This window comes from Crinia signifera, chromosome 5 (assembly GCF_055691185.1).
Source record: "Crinia signifera chromosome 5, ASM5569118v1, whole genome shotgun sequence".
NCBI classification, from domain to species: domain Eukaryota; kingdom Metazoa; phylum Chordata; class Amphibia; order Anura; family Myobatrachidae; genus Crinia; species Crinia signifera.
In genome coordinates, this window is record NC_139221.1 from 163,839,730 (window position 1) to 163,861,395 (window position 21,666).

General features: G+C 43.4%; 1 protein-coding gene across 2 annotated transcripts in view; it reads right to left on the reverse strand.

Moving 5' to 3' along the window:
- The window catches only part of DCLK3 (doublecortin like kinase 3), a 38,383-nt gene extending 23,221 nt beyond the window's left edge, over positions 1–15,162 (reverse strand). For both annotated transcript variants that reach the window (XM_083188216.1, XM_083188215.1), the window contains exon 1: positions 14,922–15,162. In XM_083188216.1, coding sequence (XP_083044342.1) covers positions 14,922–14,979 — 58 coding nt within the window. In that variant the 5' untranslated portion in view covers positions 14,980–15,162. The remainder of the gene's footprint in view (positions 1–14,921) is intronic.
- Between the last annotated feature and the right edge of the window lie 6,504 nt (positions 15,163–21,666).

A 21,666-nucleotide genomic window follows, 5' to 3' on the forward strand; every position in this document is an offset into this window, starting at 1 on the left:
ACTTGTTGTAGAGGCTTGAAAAAGGGGCACAGCCCCAAAACGTTGCCAATAAACCTACATTTGGTTTGTGTTTGTTACAACCGACTCTAAGTATCGCCTTATACGATACTCTATATATAGATATATATATACGCACACTTTAAAATTAGTTAAGAAAATTATGCATTTTGAAAACAGCAATAAATGTGTTTTAGATATCTTATAGTACCTACAGTACTAACAGTCTTTCCTTTAATATCCATAACACACTATTATACCTGGTACAAAGTCATAGAGCACTCTAGAGAACACTGCAGAACTCCTACCATGTTATGCCCTTATAGAGGAACGCAACTATGCCATTGTTTTTTCATCCTCATAATGGAACAAATTAATTTTCTAGAGGGGAGGTCCAAGTAGCAAGAGCAAGGGGCGTGCCGCCCCAGATTGATGAAAATGTGGCACATGCAGCAGCGCCACGGCCTTTTCCTCAAGGATACACTTCTTTAATGGACCTATTGTCCCTATTTTTGTATAGAGAGGTATGCAGTAGCTCTACACACTTTCCACATCAACAACTACTATTATTTTTATTCTGCCACTTTTTGTACAATTTTCTTTGTTTCCACATCTCCTACTATACATTAAAGCAGGCATGGGGAACCTTTGGCTCCCCAACCCTCCAGCTGTTGTTGAATTACACATGTCAGTATGCCCTTCTACAGTTTTGCTATTTGGCCAAGTTAAAACTGTTGCAGGGGATGCTGGGATGTGTGTCCCTGCCATCTCTATCTTCTGCTGTCTGTCAAGCAAGCCCTCAAGTTTTTAAGTGATATAAGGGGGGATGGTTATCGATCGCTGTATGTTTGTTCTCTTCAGTCACCGGTTTTTATTATAGAAATCATTATAACTCTGAAACGGCATACATGTAAATATAGTCCAGACTATAGGAATAGGTCACATAGCATACAAATACTACCTGGAAAGACTGTAATTCAACTGAGAAAGCTGTCATTAAAGATGCATCTAGCTGGAAACCTGATATTGTACAGCTGTCTTAAGGTGATTGGAAGAGGCGGCTAATGGGGCCTACACACAGGGAGATGTGCTGCAAGAGCGTTCTGAGTGAAACTAGATCGCTCAGCACACAGCGCTGCATAGCGATGTGCCGCTGAGCGATGTGCCGCTGAGCGATTTATCAGGGCCAGTGTTCTCCGCTGAGTACACAAACCCTGACTTCGAGACCCCGGTGATTAACTAGATTATCCTGTGTGTTTGATATTAATCCCTGGAGGGATAGTGACACTATCGCTATGCCCCTCCACATGGAGCAATGTAGGGGCATTTTCTAACTAAGCTATCTAGTGAGATTGCTTAGAAAATGCCCGGGGATCGTATATGTATATATATTGGGAGAAAGAGAGAGAGAGAGAGAGAGAGAGAGAGAGAGAGAGAGAGAAGAGAGTGATGTGCCATGAGAACAGTGTGAGTGCAGCTGCTCAATACTGTCTGAGCAATCCTTACAGCATCCCCAGGGAATGTAGACTTCTGCAACCATGAGCTGGAACTTGCAAAATGTCTGTCTTCAGATACAGTGTAGGAGCCAGCACTGCAGACACAACAGTCTTCAGGTTCAACCTGCATCTTCCAGACACTGAATTTGGGTTAGGACGCTAAGCCACATCCCATCCCACGAAGCCAAGCTCCATTTTTTTGTGGCACATGTCTATAGCCTGTGCATGGACCGGGCGTCAGACAGGTCCATGCATGGCTGTTAACATAGATGGCTGTTAACATAGATTTTAGTTTGCACCTGCTAGCCATCTGCATGGAAATGGAAATTTGCTGAAAATGTCCCTCCAAATATCGCCACCACCTAGGAGAAAACAGATGCTAGACACAAGAAACCCCCTTCTTGAATTGATATCTGTAAATCGCCTCTTGGAGCTCGAGATTGTGAACCTCTACCTGAGGCTGGAAAAGCTGAACCCCTTTCTGGGGTTGGATACAGTGGACCCACTTGTGGGACTTTAGACAGAAAACTTCTTTCTGAGGCTGGAGATGCTAATCCCCCTTCTGGGGCTGAGGATGCTGAACCCCCTTCTGGGGCTGGATATAGCTAACCCCTCTTGGGCTGAATACAATGAACCTCTTCTTTAGGCTGGAGACGTGGAAACCCCTCTCGGGCAGAAGATGCTGAACCCCACCCTGGGGATGGATTTCTTGATCCCCCTGCTGGGGCTGGAGACTGTAAACACCCTTTTGGGTCTGGAGACACTGAACCCCTTTTTGAGGCTGGAGAAGCTGGATTCTCTCTTGGGGCTGGAGACTCGACATCCCTGCTGGAGCTGCAGCACAATACTTCCCAATGTGAAATAAAGATATGCCTGGTTCACTTATGGTTTGCAAACCTAAAGACCTTTTTGAGGTTGTCAGGAACCTCCCTTGAATTTGTCTGTACAATGGCAGATTTATGCTTGGTAAGGACAATTCTCTTGTGGGACCCCTATTGTAGACTTGGGTCTCTCTCTGAAGGGAAGCAGTAGCAGACCCACTATTCCTGGTTTTATGTAGGACACAGTCTACTACGGAATGATCAGGGTTCCCACAATAGAAACAGAGTCCATGCAATTTGCGTTGTAGATGTTCTGCCTCGGAAAGTTTAGCTTGTGGTCTTCTTCGGAGATTATCCTTCATCAGCACTCGAGAGAGACACTCAGAACTAGGTGGAGCTGAAACCAGAGACCCTTTAGACTCAGACCTTCTGGTAGTAGGCATAGTGAGACCGGAGGTACCGCCAAGCATGTTCGTCATCATAAGCAATATTTTGGACAGGAGTCCTTGCAACTGTTCAAGTAGAAGGTGGAATGGACTTAACAGTTCAAGTAGTGGCTTAGAAAAAAATTAAGAGAAACTACTACTCTTGGAGGGGCAACATTGGTTCTACAGAGGCCTCTTCCTCACTGAATCCTCTATTCCTTTACTGAGGGTAGGCAACAGACCAACTGGAGTGAGGTGGTATTGAATTACCTGATGCGGCAGCAGAAGTTTTTACGGGATTGGGAACATTCGAAGACAGAGCTAGCTGCAACCTATGCAAACTGATAGACAGTTCCTACAGAACCTCCATGACTGGAGAAGGGATTTCCACAGAAGTCTCTACCATGCACAGGCATACCACCACCTTGGTCTCTAACAAGTTCCCTGTGCTCTGAGCAAACTGTCACGATAGGGGTTTTGGGACCCAGTCGTGACCTCAGTGAACCAGTGAGACACAGGAGAACTGGATGTTAGGACTCTGGAGTTTTACAAGACCCCAAGTCTGAGATTGCATACTGGATCCGGGAGTAAGAAATAAATGAAGAATGCCTACTTGGCTAAACTGAAATAGTGCCTACTCAGCTGTAACGTCGGAATGCCCACCTGGCAATAACTGAGATATGCCTACTTGGCAAAACAAAAATAGTGGCTATTTGGCTATAACTTCGGAATACCCACTTGGCAATAACTGAGATAATAACAGTGATGGTGACTGCTTCTGGTTAAAGAATTCCTGGTCACCGTAGGAGCACAGCATGTGCATACACAGTATGACTGTCATTAATGAGATATGACTAGATCTTTTCTATATGAAGTAAAGATCTGAGGCGGCGATGGTGACGCTATCGCTATGGAGCATACACATGGAGCAAACAGTGCTTAATTTTTAAGCTATATAGACAAATCCCCTAAAAAATGGGCTATTATTGCCCCGTGTTTGTGCGCTATAAGAACAGCAGCAGTTACTCAAACATACTTATAACTCTCCCAGAAAGTCCAGTAAAGTGAAGAATATTAGGGGGTGGCCCTTCCCTCTCAGAGAGGGATAGGGCCACAAAGATGCTATAATGGCACTACGCATCTAACCTGCAACACCAACAGGGTTGCCCCCTCTGGGACTCTCCTGACACAGGTGTTGGCAAGTACTGTGAAAGCAGCAGATCCTGATTTTGGTAGGGTCATCACAACTTTAAATGCCTTCAAAGACAGTTGGGAGGTATTTATAGTACTACTGAATCCAAACATAAACCATACTTGTCTAGCCCGGAGAGGACAACAAATTCTGCATGTCGGGGGGTCGCAATTTGCGGCACTTTAGTCCTGCCCCCTCCTGCGGACCCACGGCATTTCTCAGAGGGAGGGGCTTTGGCGGGCATGCAGGAGACTTGCCCACCTGGAAGGGTGATTTTTGGGAGACTCCTGGCCAATCCGGGAGGGTAGGCAAGTATGACATAAACAGGTGTCCCACTGGTGTAAAAGCCTATGTACTAAGCCTTAAAAAGTGATAAAATGGAGAGTGATAAACCACCAACCAATCAGCTCATAACTGTCATTTTTCTAGCATAACCTGCAACATGACAGTTAGCATTTGATTGGGTGGTGGTTTATCACTTTCTATTTTATTACTTTTCTAGCTTAGTGCATCTGACCCTATGTCTGCTGGAACCCTCCATCAGCCTCTGGTGTCAAGGGGTATGGAAAATACTATAAATATAGCACATTTAAAATGTATTAGTGATCTTTGTGTGACACCTACTGTATACAAATCTGTGAATATAAGGATTTCTAAACTGTGACATATGCATGCCTGGTCTGCATGATCCAAATGAAAGACTTTTAAATACTGTTATACTGTTTTTCTTAAGTTGCACACATTCTCCCATTGTATGGGAGGTGTAATCTACATCAGGTAATATGAGATCAGTAATGACACTGGTACATAATGTAAATAATTAAGAATACTAGCATAGTGCTAGAGAGTGGTATGGCTTGGAAACTTAACTGAATAAGAAAATGATCTGTACTGTAACTAAACTCTCCTTATTACAGTAACACAGTGGGATGGAAATAAATCTTATCACAGGCATTCCCTTTCAGCCAGTAAATTTTACATAGGGAAAGTTTATACTATTACACATCATGGGCATAGGCGTGCGCACATTGAGTGTTAGGGGTGCACAGGCATCCCCCAATGTTGTGCCTGCCCTTTTGAACACCTCTCTGCTACTAGCAATACCAGCAATACCTTTAACCAACAATTTTTGCTTTTTAGAACTGTATCCCATTAAAAGAAACGCCCATCAATCAATTATGTGTATTTTGCATTATAACTTGTACTAGACCATTGTCATATCACTACAAACCTGCATCATCCATATATGTATTTGACTTTATTTACATGTACTGTTACACAGAGTAATTAGAAGATTAAAACTGAAATACTGTAGGCAGGAGATTGTGGTGTGGCTGAGATGTTTTATGTTGTAGCAAATGCCAATAGATGATGGGAGATATGCCTGATTGACAGTGTTAGACACACCAAATGGCAGTTTTAGACATGCCCAATAGTCACACCCCTTTGACGGTGCACCCGCTAATAAAATGTGCTGCATAGGTGTTATGATCATGGGGAAACGTTAAACCAAATATTTGAAAACAAAGTTTACAATAGTGGTTTCAAACAAATTTTCTCCATCACCATAATAGCCTGTCAGTTCCATTTTCTATATTCCTGCTAAAGATTATTGCAATACAGTAGAGAGTAGAAGTTCAGAAAACCTAAGTTAAGAATAGTCAGTGTGGCAGTGGCATGCGGTGAGGTCAGTGGCTGGTGAGGCACCCGCATCCAACCCCCCTTTTGGAGATGGCCCTGGTTCCCAAAATATGGGGGACAAAGTGAGTAGGGGTCCCCCCCTATTTTAGGAACCAGTACCGGACTCTTGAGCTGCCACTGTTTCCCAAAATAAGGGGGACAAAATTAGTAGGGGACCCCCATATTTTAAAAAACAGCACCCGGCAGGGGGTGTAATGCCATAACCAGAGGAAATGCTTGACGGGGTCCTGTGGCCAAAACATTAACCACCCTAACTAGCCAGCCCAAGCCGGGAGTTCTTGAGGAGGTGAAGACCCCCCCCAGGGCTTCAGTGGTGTCATCACCTGGGGGTCGTGGCCTTTTAAGCTCTTTTGCATGGCCGCTGCCTCCCTGGGCTCCTGCATCTTCTTCAGGAGCTCTTCTCTGCTCCTCCTCTGCCATCAGACTGCCTGCCCCGTCTCGTGATGGAAAATATAGCCAGCTCAAGTGGGCGGGGCGATGATACAGCCTGTCGTGATTGACTGGCCATAGCCATTTTGAATTGTTAACTTATTTTTTTTGTTTGCCGGTACCCGGCCCGCTACCCCAACGCTGATGCGCACTTCCCCCTGTTGCCTGCTACCGCCACTGCCAGCACCTCTGCAAGCTTGCTCATCAAACTTGTACTCATGAGCATGCCGTCAGTGTCAGACTGACACTGAGCAGCAGGACAGATGATCAGTCTGTCAGATGGAGCCATCCTCATCTAGCTGTCTCTGGATAGTCATGGTGAGCCATGGCTATCAAAGACCTATTGTTCTCAGATGCAATACAATACATAGAACAATACAGTAGAGGATTAGCAATCCTATTACTCACTTAATCATATTAAAGGGTTAGATGAAGATGGCTCCATCTGTATGTCTCAGTGACAGGTGCTGCTTTCCCATTGATTTTCAATGGGGTTTGCAGCCTCTATTTCTGCCCACGGCTTAGCCCCTCCTGTCCTGCTGCTGCTGACAGTTTTCAATTGTAAGCGGGAGGCACAGCTCCTGCTGCTCCACAGTGTGCCACCTCATAAATAATTGGGAAAGTATTCTACTTCACATGTGATGTTCATATGGGCAACCAATCAGATCCTGTCTACTATCTGACTCTAGAGGGTGCTAAATAAATAAGAAGTAGATTTTGGTTAATTGCCCATAGCAACATCACTTGTGAAGTAGAATACACATCTTAGTAAATTTCCCCCAGTATGTGGTACATATAAATATCATGTTTGATTTTTTTTTTATCATTTATGACAGGTGAGGCACTGCCTCCCCTGACTGAATATCCATGCAGTGAGGACACTGTTAGCAAGGTTGCAATTTTTGCAGATGGATAAAACCATGCTGCATTGCAAGTGGGGCAAATGTAACATGTGCATAGAGAGAGTTAGATTTGGGGGAGTTATTTTGTAACTGTAGGGTAAATATTGCATGCTTTATTCTAAAGCCATGTACAGTACACACAAATGCCAGAAACCAGCACTGGCGGGAAATGCAGTAGTTACAGCCGCTGGTGAGAGATATGGCTGCACCTTCCTATACAAGTTCTGACAATCCCCGTCGCTGGCCACCAGTCCCCACCGCCTCCCCGCAATCCCTACCAACCCTTCCTGTCTCCCTGAAGCAGAGAAGGGCAGGGGTCCCGTCCCCCGTAATATGGGACACATGTATGTGCGAGATGGTTGTGCTTCCCTGTCAGATGGAGCGCCTCTTCGCCGGCGATCTCCAGCAGGGGCATTCTGGCGAGCCCCAGCGATGGGCGAGAGGCGCTCCATCTGTATATTTAGAGCTTGTATTTATTTTGAGATTGTCCTTTCATTTCTGTTTCCTACGTGTTGCACAATAAAACAACACACTGTTATGGGATATATAACCAGTATGTATGAGACTTGGGAATTTTACTGCAAGTGTATTGTTTCTCCAATATCACATCCTACCTAACGCTACCTATATTTAATGTGAAAATGCCCCTACAATTCCCCCTTCATTAAATGGTCATGGTATAAATGGTCCACAGTATCTATGTTGACAACTAATGGTCAACAGTAAACAGCAGGTCGACACCTAAGAATTGTTAACATACACTAGATCAACATTGACAGAAGGTCCACACAAGCAAAATGCAGACATGAACGTGGTCAGCAAAGGAAAAGGTGAATGTTTTTCTTGGGGGGGTAGTGTGGGGGTTCGGTGTTTATGTTGACATGGACACCATATAAGTGTACCATATACCCTTCGCATGGCTCACTGCACTGGCAATACTTTGGGCACAGTGCCTCGCTGTGCTCCCCTATTATATTCTCTCTCCCCTGGAAGGGTAAAAAAATCATGAAAAATTTGTGTTGACCATGTTTATGTTGACCTTTTGCTTGTGTCGACCTTCTATCAATGTCCACCTAGTGTATGTCGACATGCTGACCAGATACCTCATTAAATTGTTTAGCAATGCTCCTCAGATATGGGTACCTACAGCCAGGGATTAGGCTGGGAGCTGAAAAAGGTGATTGGGCTGCTGGCTGAGGAAGGATATGGGTCTGTGGCTGAGGAAAATTAAGTGCTGGTGGCTGAAGATAGTGATGGGGCTGGGCAATGTGGTTGAGGAAGGTGTTGATGGCTGTGGCTTAATATGGTGATGAGTTTGTGACTGAGGAAGGTGATAGGGCTGTGACTGAGGATGGTGATGGGACTGTGATGGAGTAAGGTGTTGGGGTCTGTGGCTAAGTATGGTGATGGAGTGTGGCTGAGGAAATGGATGGGGGCCATGGCTGAGGGAGGAAGGGGATGGGAGCAGGCCCGATGACAGGGACGATCATAAGGGGACAGCCATCATGGGCCCTGACTATCTGTGTGTATGGGCCAGTAAAGAGCAGTGATATCCCTTGCATCATCGCTGGCAGCTGCCACTCATCTGCTGGTATTACCAGCAGATAATCGACGGGGTGGACTGCTTTCCATAGCGGGTGTGTTATAGGGGTCCGACAGTCGGGATCCCGACAGTCATTATCCCAACATCGGGATCCCGACCCAGACAGCATGGCAAGTGCAACAAAACCCTTTGTTGGCTCGCTGCACTCGCCACGCTGTGGGCATGGTGGCTCGCTACGTAAGCCACCAATTCTATTCTCCCTCTATGGGGGTTTTGGACCCCCCCTGAGGGAAAATAGAGGGTGGCCGTCGGGAACCCGGCTGTTGGTGTTTTGACAATCGGGATCCCTACGTCGGGTGAATGCCTGTCGGGATCCCGACTGTCGGGACCCCGTCCGGCACCCTCCATGGCGTCCTTCTATGGAAAGTTGTCCACCCCTGGGAAAATCGTTGGTCAGTGTCAAAATCAAAATTTCAGCCTAGCGATTTTCCTATCATCTCTGTCTAGACACACTGGGCAAAATTGCCCAGTGTGTATGGACCTTTAGTCAGCATGGTTGTGAAAGTTATTTATAGTGTATTAGTTAGTTTTTCTCTTAATACAACTAAAACTGTTTTAATTGTAATAATTGCACTGACTCAGATTTCATTGTATATCAGAATTGTGATTTTATTTATATCTTTGTTGACATCATCATTTATAGAGATATGTAGTTATTGAGCAATTACCACTCTCCTAATGTGCTTTGATATGTATTTCCTGGGATATGTTTATTGTATTACATATGTATAATATATATACAGATGGAGCCCCTCTCATGCCTGCCCGGCGCTCGCCAGAACGTCCCCACTGGCAAGCGCCGACGGAGAGGGACTCCATCAAATTGGGACACACGCGTTAATGAAACTGGTCTATCTTTATATCTTGAATCTGTAGATGTAGATATTGTTATATTTTCTTAAATGCACCCAGGGGCGGATCCAGGATAAAATGACAGGGGGGGGCACCATGATAAAAGAGGGTTTAGGTGGGGGAGGGGCGGTGTTAGTAATGCCAGTGTACATGCTAAGAGAGCGGCAGAGAGAGGGTGGGAATGGGATTAAAAATAGGCCCTGGCATTTAAAGTACGCAGGCCCACCATGGCGACAAAAGTGAAGGACGCAGTTGTGCGCGCGCCGAAGGCACGCTCCGGAAAAGGGGGTGTGGCCACTCAACAAGGGGCATGTCCTTGAGTGTAGTGTACAACACTATATACAACTTCTACACATTATGCAACAAAATACTAGACCCCACTATACTTGCCCCTACACATGATGCCAAATGGAATGAGCCAAAATTCATATAATGCCACATGGATTAAGCCAAAATTCACATAATGCCACATGGATTGAGCCAAAATTCACATAATGCCAAATGGATTGAGCCAAAATTCACATAATGCCACATGGATTGTGTCAAAATTCACATAATGCCACACAGATTGAGCCAAATTCAAAAAATGCCACACGGATTGAGCCAAAATTCACATAATGCCACTAGGATTGAGCCAAAATTCACATAATGCCACACGCATTGAGCCAGAATTCACATAATGCCACACAGATTAAGCCAAAATTCCCAATACGCTTCATAAACAGGGACATTGTCCATCAAAGGCGCGCATTAAACATTTACACCATAATGTCCATTACATGTTAAGTTACATGCCATTATGTCCATTATGTATTATGCCAAACACCATAATGCCTATTAAAAATTATGCTACATAAGTGCTGCTTATCTACATGCTCATTGCCAAGGGTTCCATGCTCATTGCCAGAGGTTCCATGCTCGTTGCCATGTGGGATTACATGCTCATTGCCAACAGCCGCCGCCAGGCAGAAGTGATAGCTACTGATAGTGGCAGAGCCTGGCTGTATTCAGAGCACTGCAGGTCCCGGCTCTTTGAAATAATACCCCTTTCACACCAGAAAATGCATTCCCAGGTTGGCCCCCTTTACACCAGCCTAGTCCCTGCATTTTCTGGTGTGAGGGGGAGAGAAAACCACCCCTCCCCCTCTTTAACCAGTTATCTCATTTAATCGGCTATATCTTCAGAACCAACTGACCCATTTACATGAGACAAGTATCATATTGATTTGAGTGGGCTTTGAATGATTTTGGTCCAGTGAAACAGCCATGAAATTACTTTTCAAAAAGAAAAAAAATCGGTTTACATGCAATATCTCTGGAACCGATTGACCAATATGGACCAGCCTGGTATCATATTGAAGGCCTTGCGATTTGGAATTAAAGGAGATCAACCATAAGCTTCTGTGATGCCAGGGAGGGAACTGGCAGCCTTTGGAACTAGGTGGGGGTTGGAATTGCCGGGTCCCATATAATCCTATGGGGAAAAAACGTTACAGCTTTGCCAGTCGATATCTTTGGTTCCCGGGGGGCTAGAGACACGGGGCTGGGCTCGTTGGAAAGCCCTGGTCCTCAGCTACAAAATATGACAGGGGGGCACGTGCCCAGGTGCCCCCCCCCCCTGAATCCGCCACTGAATGCACCGGTTGACTGCCATTTTTGCACGCCTGTGAACAGATACATGTTCATATGTTTTACTCAAAATCACCTCCCTTATATGCAAATAAAAGTGTGAACAAAATGGGACAAAAACATGTAATGCTTCTACAACTAGCAGGTGTACACACAAAAAGTCACAACTGCATGCATATGATAAGCTGCAACTATGATAAGATGTATGTAGGATAACATTAGTAACATATGCTCCAGGCATACATCACATGCACTTATTCCATGTTTATAATCTTTTGATTTGCACGTGAATTATGCACTCAGTAGCAGGTCTACATTAAAAAAAAAAAAAAACTTCCAATACAGCAGCACCAATGATCCATCTCAACCATACCAAACAAAATATAGGTTGAGTATCCTTTATCCAAAATGTTTAGGACCAGAAGAATTTTGGATAAGGGATTATTACGTATTTCTGAATATTTTTATATTTCAATGATGTATCTTGTGGTATTTATGTTGTACAAACAGATCAAACATGAAACAAAGTTGTGTACAATCTCAGACACTCATTTTAATGCTAAACAATCATTTTCTTGCACATATTTACTGCCAATTACATATCATACCCCCAGTAGTGCCAGTTACAGATGTCCCCAGTAGTGCTCTTACCAAAAAATAAAAACATTTTGGAGACTATGGTTTTCTGAATATTTTGGATAACAGATATGTGGATAAGGGATACTCAACCTGTAATGCTAAAATCCACACACACAAAAATATAATATACACACAAGAAACAAATAAATCGATGTAAACCGATTAGTGTAAGCGAGTCATTATTTAATCAGAAGCCGTTCATTTTCGCTACTGAGTGTCATCTACATGTTCTTGGGCCAAACCTCAACTATTAGCAAGTGTTATTATTTGGACAGTCATATACTGTATGTGTATGTTACTATATTCTCCTTACATTATAGTACTATTTTCCTTTCCTGTTTTGCCTCTGGAGATGCAGATCTAAAAAAGCAGACTAGCCTAATTGTGCATGCATGCAGTTTCTGGGCATAATAAAAGCTTTGCAGGCTGTCATCGTGTTCATTCAAGGTCAACCTATATGCATTAACTAGATAAAGGAACTCAAAATTATATATCGGTATTAGTGATTACAAAGCAGAACAGTAAGTGACCTTTATTAACTGTGGGAAACCATATGGAGAAGGCTAACTGTGTATACCATGTAAATTTCTGACCTCATTGGACTTGAATGATCTTTTAATCATTTCTGTTTTTTTTTGCAATTCTCTGCTCACTGTCTAACATAAAACATTTAGGCCAGTATTTATTTAGCTGTGATAATTTTACTGCAGCTAATATTTTGGCCTATTGCTGTCCAATTACCACCAATATGGGACATTTATCGGGGATTATGCTTTAATTGCCCCAAGCACCCAAAGCATAATCTGCGATAAACAATGGTCAGAGCCACAATAATATATGGAATTAGGAACCTATCCAGGATCACATGAGTTATCACACGATAGAGGATCTTTTTTTGTCTGATAAGAGCAACATGCAATTGGACAGTGCAATAATAACAATTAGTAAAAAATCAGGTAATTTTTAGCATCCAAAAAACAATCACAAGTAATTGGATACTGGCATTACAGTGCTGCTTTTTTGCTTTACGCTTTTTATTATGTCTAAATCCAGACTATCCTATATTTGCATATACAATTCTTAAATGTTGGAAAATATAAAGCAAACAAGCAAAAATGTAAATTAAAAAATAAAACCAGAAGTGCATATATATATATATATATATATCCAAAGAAGGGTCCGGCACCCAGGACTTAGGATGAGTCCAGGGATGTAGCTTGCCCTGGTGCCATTCAAGGGGCCTCACAGCCCGTGTAGACAGAGTTAGTAGAAGAAGGGCACTCAGGGACTGAAGAAGCAGGTGAACGTAGGACAATTTTATTGCCTGGTAGTCTACGTTTCGGGGTCTTCCCCGTCGTCAGGAAAAAACAATAATGTTATATATATAACAGATTTCCAGGGGATGGCCGGCACTCCAAAAAGCAGCAGTGTAGGTCCGGGTGCCCTCCCAAGGGGAGAGAGAAACAGACTCGCTCCAATATAACAATATGTCACGGGTGGCACTCCAGGAATAAAGACAACAAAACGAGATCAAATTTCCAACGTTTCAAATGTTATTACATTTTTCATCACCCTGATGAAAAATGTTGTAATAACATTTGAAACGTTGGAAATTTGATCTCGTTTTGTTGTCTTTATTCCTGGAGTGCCACCCGTGACATATTGTTATATATATATATATATATATATATATATATATATATATATATATATACAGGTTGAGTATCCCGTATCCGAGTATCCGTTATCCGAATTATTCCGAAAACCATACATTCCAGAAAGTGAATAAAAATATTTTTTTTGCTAAAAACTCACTGGGGACATTTGTAACAGCCCCACTGAGGACATGATATGTAACTGGCACTATATATGTGCAAGAAAATGATTGCTTGGCCTTTAAATTCAATATCTGAGATAGTACACAAATTTTGTTTCATGTTTTGAAACCTTGTTTTTTGAACAAATAAAATATATTTGTGTGTATTTTATGTGGTAATAAAATATATTTGTGTGTATTTTATGTGTTTATACAGCATACATGCAAGATACTTCAAAATACATAATTGAAATATTAAAATATTCCGAAATACGGAATAATCCGTTATCCAAAATTCTCCTGGTCCCGAGCATTTTGGATACGGGATACTCAACCTGTATATATATATATACAGTATTATTATTATTATTTACAGTTTCTTATATAGCACAGCAGATTCAGTTGCGCTTTTATATATATATATATATTAAAGAGCGATTGTATTATCTGCTTCTTTATGCATTTCTTTTTGTGTGTCCTTGCCATAAATAAAAGGATTTGACAACAATTTACTTTGCCACTCAAAACACAACAAAAGCAAGACACAAACCGCAACACAGTATTTAATTCAACATAAAACTTGCAATTTATTTTTGAATGCTGTTAGAATTTTGAAAGTAATGTCTGTCCAGCCAGTGTAATGTCCAACAGAAAAAAGCCATGAGGTCCCGCATACAGAGATACACAATATAATAAAGTCAAAGTCCCAACTTAAATTCCATACTATAGAAAGTTACACTATTTTTGTAGCCCTAAGATTCCCTATTGCATTTTATTAGGTACATTGTGTTTTGTAGTAGGGCGAGTGCTCTGTAGGGGACAGCTGTTAATGATAGTACCATTAGAAAATACCCTACAAACTTCCATTTGTAAAGTGCAACAGAATTTACTGCGCTATATAACAACCTGTTAATAATACATAGCCGCATCTGTTTATCACGTTAGGGTCATTTTGAGATCTTTCTTTTGTTCCATAACATTTACTTTACAACAAAGAAATGCTTTCCATGCAAAACTCACACTATATTGGTATTTTACAATACACGATAAAACTATTTAACACACAAACCGGTGTGCCAAGTTGTACAGAACATATAATTTGTGTGTTTTACCCTTATTTGACATAAAATTGGAAGTGATAATGCACCAATTTCCCTCCTTCACTTTCCCAGATTTATCCCCTAAATAAAGTAATTGCATTGTGTACTAAGTTTACTTAGATCCTCCCAATTTGTTAATTCTGATATTTCCTTTTATTTCTAGAACAATACTGCTACATGCATCATGCACACACACACACACACACACACACACACACACACACACTCGTTCTCTCACTCTACCTCTCATACACACACAAACACACTTTCTCTCTCATACGCACACACAAAATAATAGTGATGGAGAAATAATAATTACCATGGTGTTTGCAGGTGCAATGTGCCAATTCAGAGGTCACCATATCCCCTCCAGGCATAGCTCTGAGCAGAGTCCCTGTTGTAGCGTGCTCTCACTGGTGCATCGCCTGTCCTTGGCTTGTAGGCATGTGCTGCTCAGCCTTCCATGTACTTGTGTGCAGTGTAACAACTTTCTCCTGCTTGCTAACAACTAGAAATAAATAATGAAGTTCTCTTGTTCTGGAGCCTTGTGGAGGGAGGAAGTGTAAAGAGGAGGGATTAGTAATGTTTTCGGAGGTAGTCAGGCTAAAGTTTTAGTGTATCTATGTATCTTCTAATTGTGTTTTTTTCCTATTTGACAAAGTTTTTTGTTGTTGACTGTGGTAGATGTTCTTTTCTATAGGATGTTTGAGACTTTCTTAAGTCTCACTCAGCAACAGAACCAAGGGAGCTAAATAATGCAGCTCTATTGGGGTTTGTGCAAGAGATCAGGACATTACCCTGGATATTTATTAGGTAGCTTAGCAACCTTGCCAAAGCTCGTCACAAACATCCTATTTGTAGCATACCTACACTGGGTAAAATGATAATATTACAATAGCGAAACTCAATTATCTTCCAAAATGCATTAGTACAGCAAACATCTTTTTTTAATAAACTAGGTTTATTTTTACTTATATTCCACCAGTTTTCTCTACAGTACGTTAACATGTAACGTTGTATTGTGTGTCTGGGTAGAAAATGGTAATAACTTTATTGCCCATAAAACTTGCTAAGTTTTGAAAAGGCTTGAAACAGACCTGTCTTACCCAGCGACTCTCCCGATACTGGCATTTCCGGACGCCGCAGTGTAAACCAGGGTGTGGAAGTCCTGGGGACCCCTGGACGGACGGACCGGCATAGAGTAATCAGCTTGCCTTGTTGATATTTGTCATTTCTTTTGGTAACCAGCCCACAGGGTTCTTTCACTTGGTACGAGCATTTACTTGCAGTATCATGGATTGTTGTTTTTTTTTCTTTTATCAATAAATTACCTATTTTATGCACCAGGAAGCGCCCCTTCGCATTTTGTTTTGTTCATACGTGTTATCATGTACAGATGTAGCCACGCCCATCTATCCAGTTGCCCTGCAATCGTGGCTTTATTGTTGGGCCATGAGAAATGTCACGTTATGGCGCACAAAGGCATACTATGGCAAAGGAACGTAATTACACTGCTTCACAGCTGGGTAGCGATTGCTCCAATAATGAAAATGGACATGTGAAGCACCATTGCCACTTACTGTCCACCTTTGCATCCACTTTATCTGTGTACAGTATGCAGTGCTTACTGTAGCTCCCTAAGACTGAACTCCATTGTGGACAATAGTCTCGGCCCGCCACCATGTTGTACAGTAATTATGCTACACAGGCGCTTATTCAGCCTCAGAGAACCCACCACCAACCAGCAGCATTTATATTAAATACACGTTGTTAATAAAAATAATTTTGTATACATTGCAACAAGCCCCGATCTTAGCCCTTAGCACATCAGCATTTACAAGCCGCCTAATTACATTAGACATCTGGATTCCTGCATCAGATGTGAATGAGATGACAGCCTTGCGGTACAGTATCTAAAATGAACTTGCGGTTAAGCCCATAGCTTGCCCTACACAGTGCCTGGGGTTTTGTGGTTTTATATTGTACATTAAAATGTGTCTACACTGTATTTAGGCTTTGCTGACACTTTACTTGTGCACAGCATTTAGAGCATATAGCCTATTTATATATAATTTTAATGAGCAAAGCTGAGTGTTTACACTCAGTCTCTTACTTGCAACAGATGTTACACTGACTGACATGAAAACACTGTTGGCAGGATGCACTAACATGTGCCACCCCTTATGGCCCCCCTCCGTCGGCTACCACATCAATACTAATCACATATGCGCTAACATATGCGGCTAGTAAGGCAGCTCTTGCGATAAGATAAGAGCTGCCCTTTGTGAAGCAGCCTGCGGGGGTGAGCGGGTCCCTACCTCTCCCAGCTCTCCCTCTCCACGTGTGCACGGCAGCTGCAGACACTGCTGGTCTCTAGTCCCTAGCACCTTCCGGGTGACTGGTCTAAGCAGTGCAGCAGGAGGCTGCCCGGACATCAGGTGAGGAGGGGTGGTGAGGGTCACGAAGAGAAGTTGGAGATACCCCCCACGCGGTTACCCAGCGTTCAAGTTTTAGTGTATACAAAAATGGGTACTCTTTACTTAGAAGGGCGCCCATCATGGCCATCTCGGGCATTGAATGCACTAAAAAATCGGGTGCGATGCGACCGACGAGATGCCCGAGATTTCCCATAGGGAACAATGTTAAATGTCTCGATTGACCCGATTTTCCTGTTCAATGCCTCAATTGACCCAATTTTTCCATAGGAAACAATGTTAAATGGGCCACAGAGGCCAAATAGGCACCCTGAAGTGTATAAAAGCCACCCAAATTGTTAACGCCACCCCACGATCAACGTCAACCCGAAGCGTGGCGAGCGCAGCGAGCCCGCGAGGGGCGGCGGTACGCGTCCTACGACCTTTTCATACCCCCACTATCCACGTCGGCGTGGAGTTGAGAATAGAAAGTGTGGCGAGCGCAGCGCGCCACGGAGCCCGAAGCGTGGCGAGCGCAGCGAGCCCCGCGAGGCTCGCTGCGCTCGCCACGCTTCGGGCTCGGTGGCTCGCTGCGCTTGCCACACTTTCTATTCTCAACTCCACGCCGACGTGGATAGTGGGGGTATGAAAAGGTCGTAGGACGCGTACCGCCGCCGCTCGCCACGCTTCGGGTTGACGTTGATCGTGGGGTGGCGTTAACAATTCGGGTGGCCATTATACACTTCAGGGTGCCTATTTGGCCTCTGTGGCCCATTTAACATTGTTTCGGGTCAATTGAGGCATTGAACAGGAAAATTGGGTCAATTGAGACATTTAACATTGTTCTCTATGGGAAATCGCGGGCATCTCGTCGGTTGCATCGCACCCAATTTTTTAGTGCATTCAATGCCCGAGATTTTTTACTAACGATGCCCACGATCAAAATCGTGGGCGCCGTTCTAAGTAAAGAGTACCCAAAAATGTGGTAATAACCCCGATAATTAGGTTTTTACCGCATTTTTTCATAAAAGCTTACTGCCCTGTATGAGAACAGTTTTTATGCAGATAAAATTGCAATTACATAGAATATGTAGCCATGCTACTGTATATCTAATTTTAATGAGCAAACATTGCTTGGCCTACTAATTCAAATCCCGATGGGCAGAACATGCATTTAATAACGGCGGGGGGGGGGGGGGTGTTATGAATATCATATATAAGCTATTTTGACAAATCAAAGTATATTTTGCAATTTTAAGGTTAGAAGTAAGCTATAAAATGTTTATTTATTACAAATCTGCTCTAATTTTGTACATGTGTGTCAATTTAATCATTGCATACATGTACAAAATTATAGCAACATAAATCTCGGGGCCCTGTACACTGATATTTCTGGGGCCCCCCACCCCCCCAATCCCAAACCTTAATTTCTTTATTACTCCTGGCCACTAAACAGGACCTCCTTAAAATAATAGTTGTCCACTTTGACCAATCATGGGCGATCGTCGATAGTCTCAGCCAACCACCATGTTGTACGGTAATTGTGCTACGTAGGCGCTCATTCAGCCCCAGAGACTTGGTGGGGAAATGTACAGTATGCTGAGTTTAGCCCACTCTTACGGAGCTAAGCTCGGCATACCTTTCTCCACCGAGACCCTGGGGGCCGAATGAGTGTCTTTGTAGCATAATTACTGTACAACACGGTGGCGGCTGAGTATGATTGACTACGTAGCATACTGTATTTACAAAATGGTATATTCTTTCTTGGACTATATTAATGTACTGTATTACATTGGAGACCTCACTAATGTGCAATGGTGATTTCAATAGCGGCATCTGGTGAATGAACATAAGCATTACACTCCCTAACAACACCATATGACCCACTAGCCAGGTTGCACAATGATTTGCCATGCTACGACATGACTCATCTGTCGGGCCAACTGCAACAGGTAGGAGAGCGTGGCTACATCTGTATGTAATGTATGAGCCGGCTGGTTTTACCGGGGATCAAACACACTTAGCAGTTGCAATCCTCTTACAATATGTTTGCATGGGGGCTGCAAAGCAGTCAGATTTTGCAAGCTTAGGAATCTGAAGCATTCCAGAGCTTGGCCCCGGCCATGCAGATAGATGAATTAAGTGATCATTAATGCAATCACTTTGCGTCTAACACATTGCAAGGACTAGATCTTACTGCCGCAATAATTTCACTTCTAACCATTGGTGGCTGCAGTCCCCAGGCTACAGCACCAACCATATAGTGCCTGCTATCATGTAGGTCAGTGGTTCCCAACCCTGGTCCTCAAGTACCCCCAACAGTGCACGTTATTCAGGTCACCCGGCAGGTGCACTCATTATTCAGGCACATTTGAAAAGATCCACAGGTGGAGTTAATTATAGCACTTTGTGAGACCTGCAAAACATGCACTGTGGGGGTTCTTGAGGACCAGGGTTGGGAACCACTGATGTATGTCATTTATGTGCTGGCTGGTTGGAAATGGATGAACCGTGCCAGATATAAGACATATGTATACTGCGCTCCTTCCTTCATACATTGGGGAGGATATGCTGCAATTATTGACATGGATTTAACCCATTTGTCTGAATGTCCACTGTCTGTTTACCAAAGTTAGAGATTTGTCCAGCCAGACAGATTGGACAGATAAAATCTGCAAGTGTGTACCCAGCTTAATGATGGGTACACAATGGCAGATATACTGGCCAATCAATCAATTGATCAGCTGTTTGGTGATTGGCTAGTGTGTACCAGCATTGGCTGTGAACAGCGCCCTGCAGTACTCCTACACCATGAGCTGGCAGTAATTGACAGCTTAACTGGGTGGTAGCATGTGAATGCATCCACCCTGTTGTGACATCAGCGGATGGGCCAGTGTGTATGGACAACACGCTGCCCAATCCATCTGCAGATAAAATGTACCCAGCTTAAGCGTCACAGAGGGATTTGTTTTATATAACTGTATAATTAATGCAGGTGAAAAAGAACTTTCAATAATGACATTAAGTACAGATGTGTTTTTCCACTGGTTTCAGTTGTGGCAAATTACTAAAGGGACCTGACTGATGTGTATTAATACCCAATGATGTTAACTTATGATGTAATTTCTTCAAGTAAGGAAATAATGTTTAATCATTTACCCGCTCCTTTTTGAAGTCACTTGAACATGAGCATAATGAGCTTTCTTGAATAAGGCAATGTTGTTGTTAAATGTTTGTTCATTGATAAAAACTTTAATAAAAATCATTTCAAAAACAAAAAGGGACCTGACTGGAACATAAAACTAACTAACTGCACACTGCCAACAACAGACAAACCAGGGAGAAAAACATAGATGACCTAGTCCCATACCATGGGTCACCTCTTTGCATATATAAGAAAATGACACCACACAAAACACAATATTACACCACACAAAAGCACAGCAAAACCACACAAAGATACAGATAAATACTGTAAACAGGTAATCATCCCACTGGGGTAAATATAAACAAATGACGCAGACCTGCGGCAAACTCAGGAGATTGCAGAGCGATAGGGACCAGCGGGATCTATCTGAATAAAGAAAAACACAATCCACCAAATAACAACAGGACAAATGGTATAGAAATGAAACCGGGTCTCCAGCGCAGAGAACTTATGATTATCCAGAACCGGAAAAGGACTGGCAATAAGCGATACTGGGATCAGATGAACCAAAAAGCCAGGAGCAAGTGGAACCTGAAGAGAGGCAGGAGATTAGCTAGGAAATAAGCTGGATGCTGACTGAATGCTGGCTGCATGCACAAGGAAGCCATCCAGGAACATTAAGCATCAGATGGACCAAACTGCTGGAAGCAGTAGGCAAGAAACTGGTACTGTAACTGAGGGGTAGTTTATGAACAAACGATCAGGGGAATATGCGCTATCCCCATGCCTTATGGCAGGGGATAGCGCTTCCCCTGATCTATGACACTCGCTGAGCGTCTAGCGTGCAGTGCTGTGGGGCAGGTGGTATAGTGCAGCTATGATATTTCGTGCTGCGCGCCTGCCTCCTGCCCAATTTATGAGCGGTCAGCATCGCTGACCATTCTGCCGCCTGCAGCTATCGACTTCGACAGCTGCAGACGGCGATGCCCTATACCTACAGCAGGGACAGCGCTGACCCTGCTGCTGGCTCTTATGTGTGTTTGGATCTCGCGTGAAAGCGAGATCCCGCGCATGCGCAGTCCAGCTGGCCGGGGAGAAGCAGGCAGCGCGTCAGTGTTAACTGACTTGCTGTCAGCTGGAGGGGACATAGCCGGAGGGGGGAGTTAGCGCTCCCCCACTTTGGCGGCAAGATCTTAGTAGATCTTGTCGATGTCCCCTCCTGCTTCGCCTCGCTACTGAGGCGAAGCAGGGAGTGTTATAGCGGCGCTCTTAGCGCCGGAAGCAGGGAGTGTTAAAATCTACCCCTGAAAGTTGTGAACAAGAAGCTGGAAGCTAGTCACAGGAAGCTGAAGCTATAACCGGCCTCAGGGTCTGCAGAGAATATCAAGGGAGCAAGAACCAATCAGGATTGCTGGAAAGGCACAAGCCACCTGACGCACAAATTACTGCAGCTGAGACCTAAAGTAAGAAGCTAAGTAAGCGATAGCCTTGTGCAGAACAAT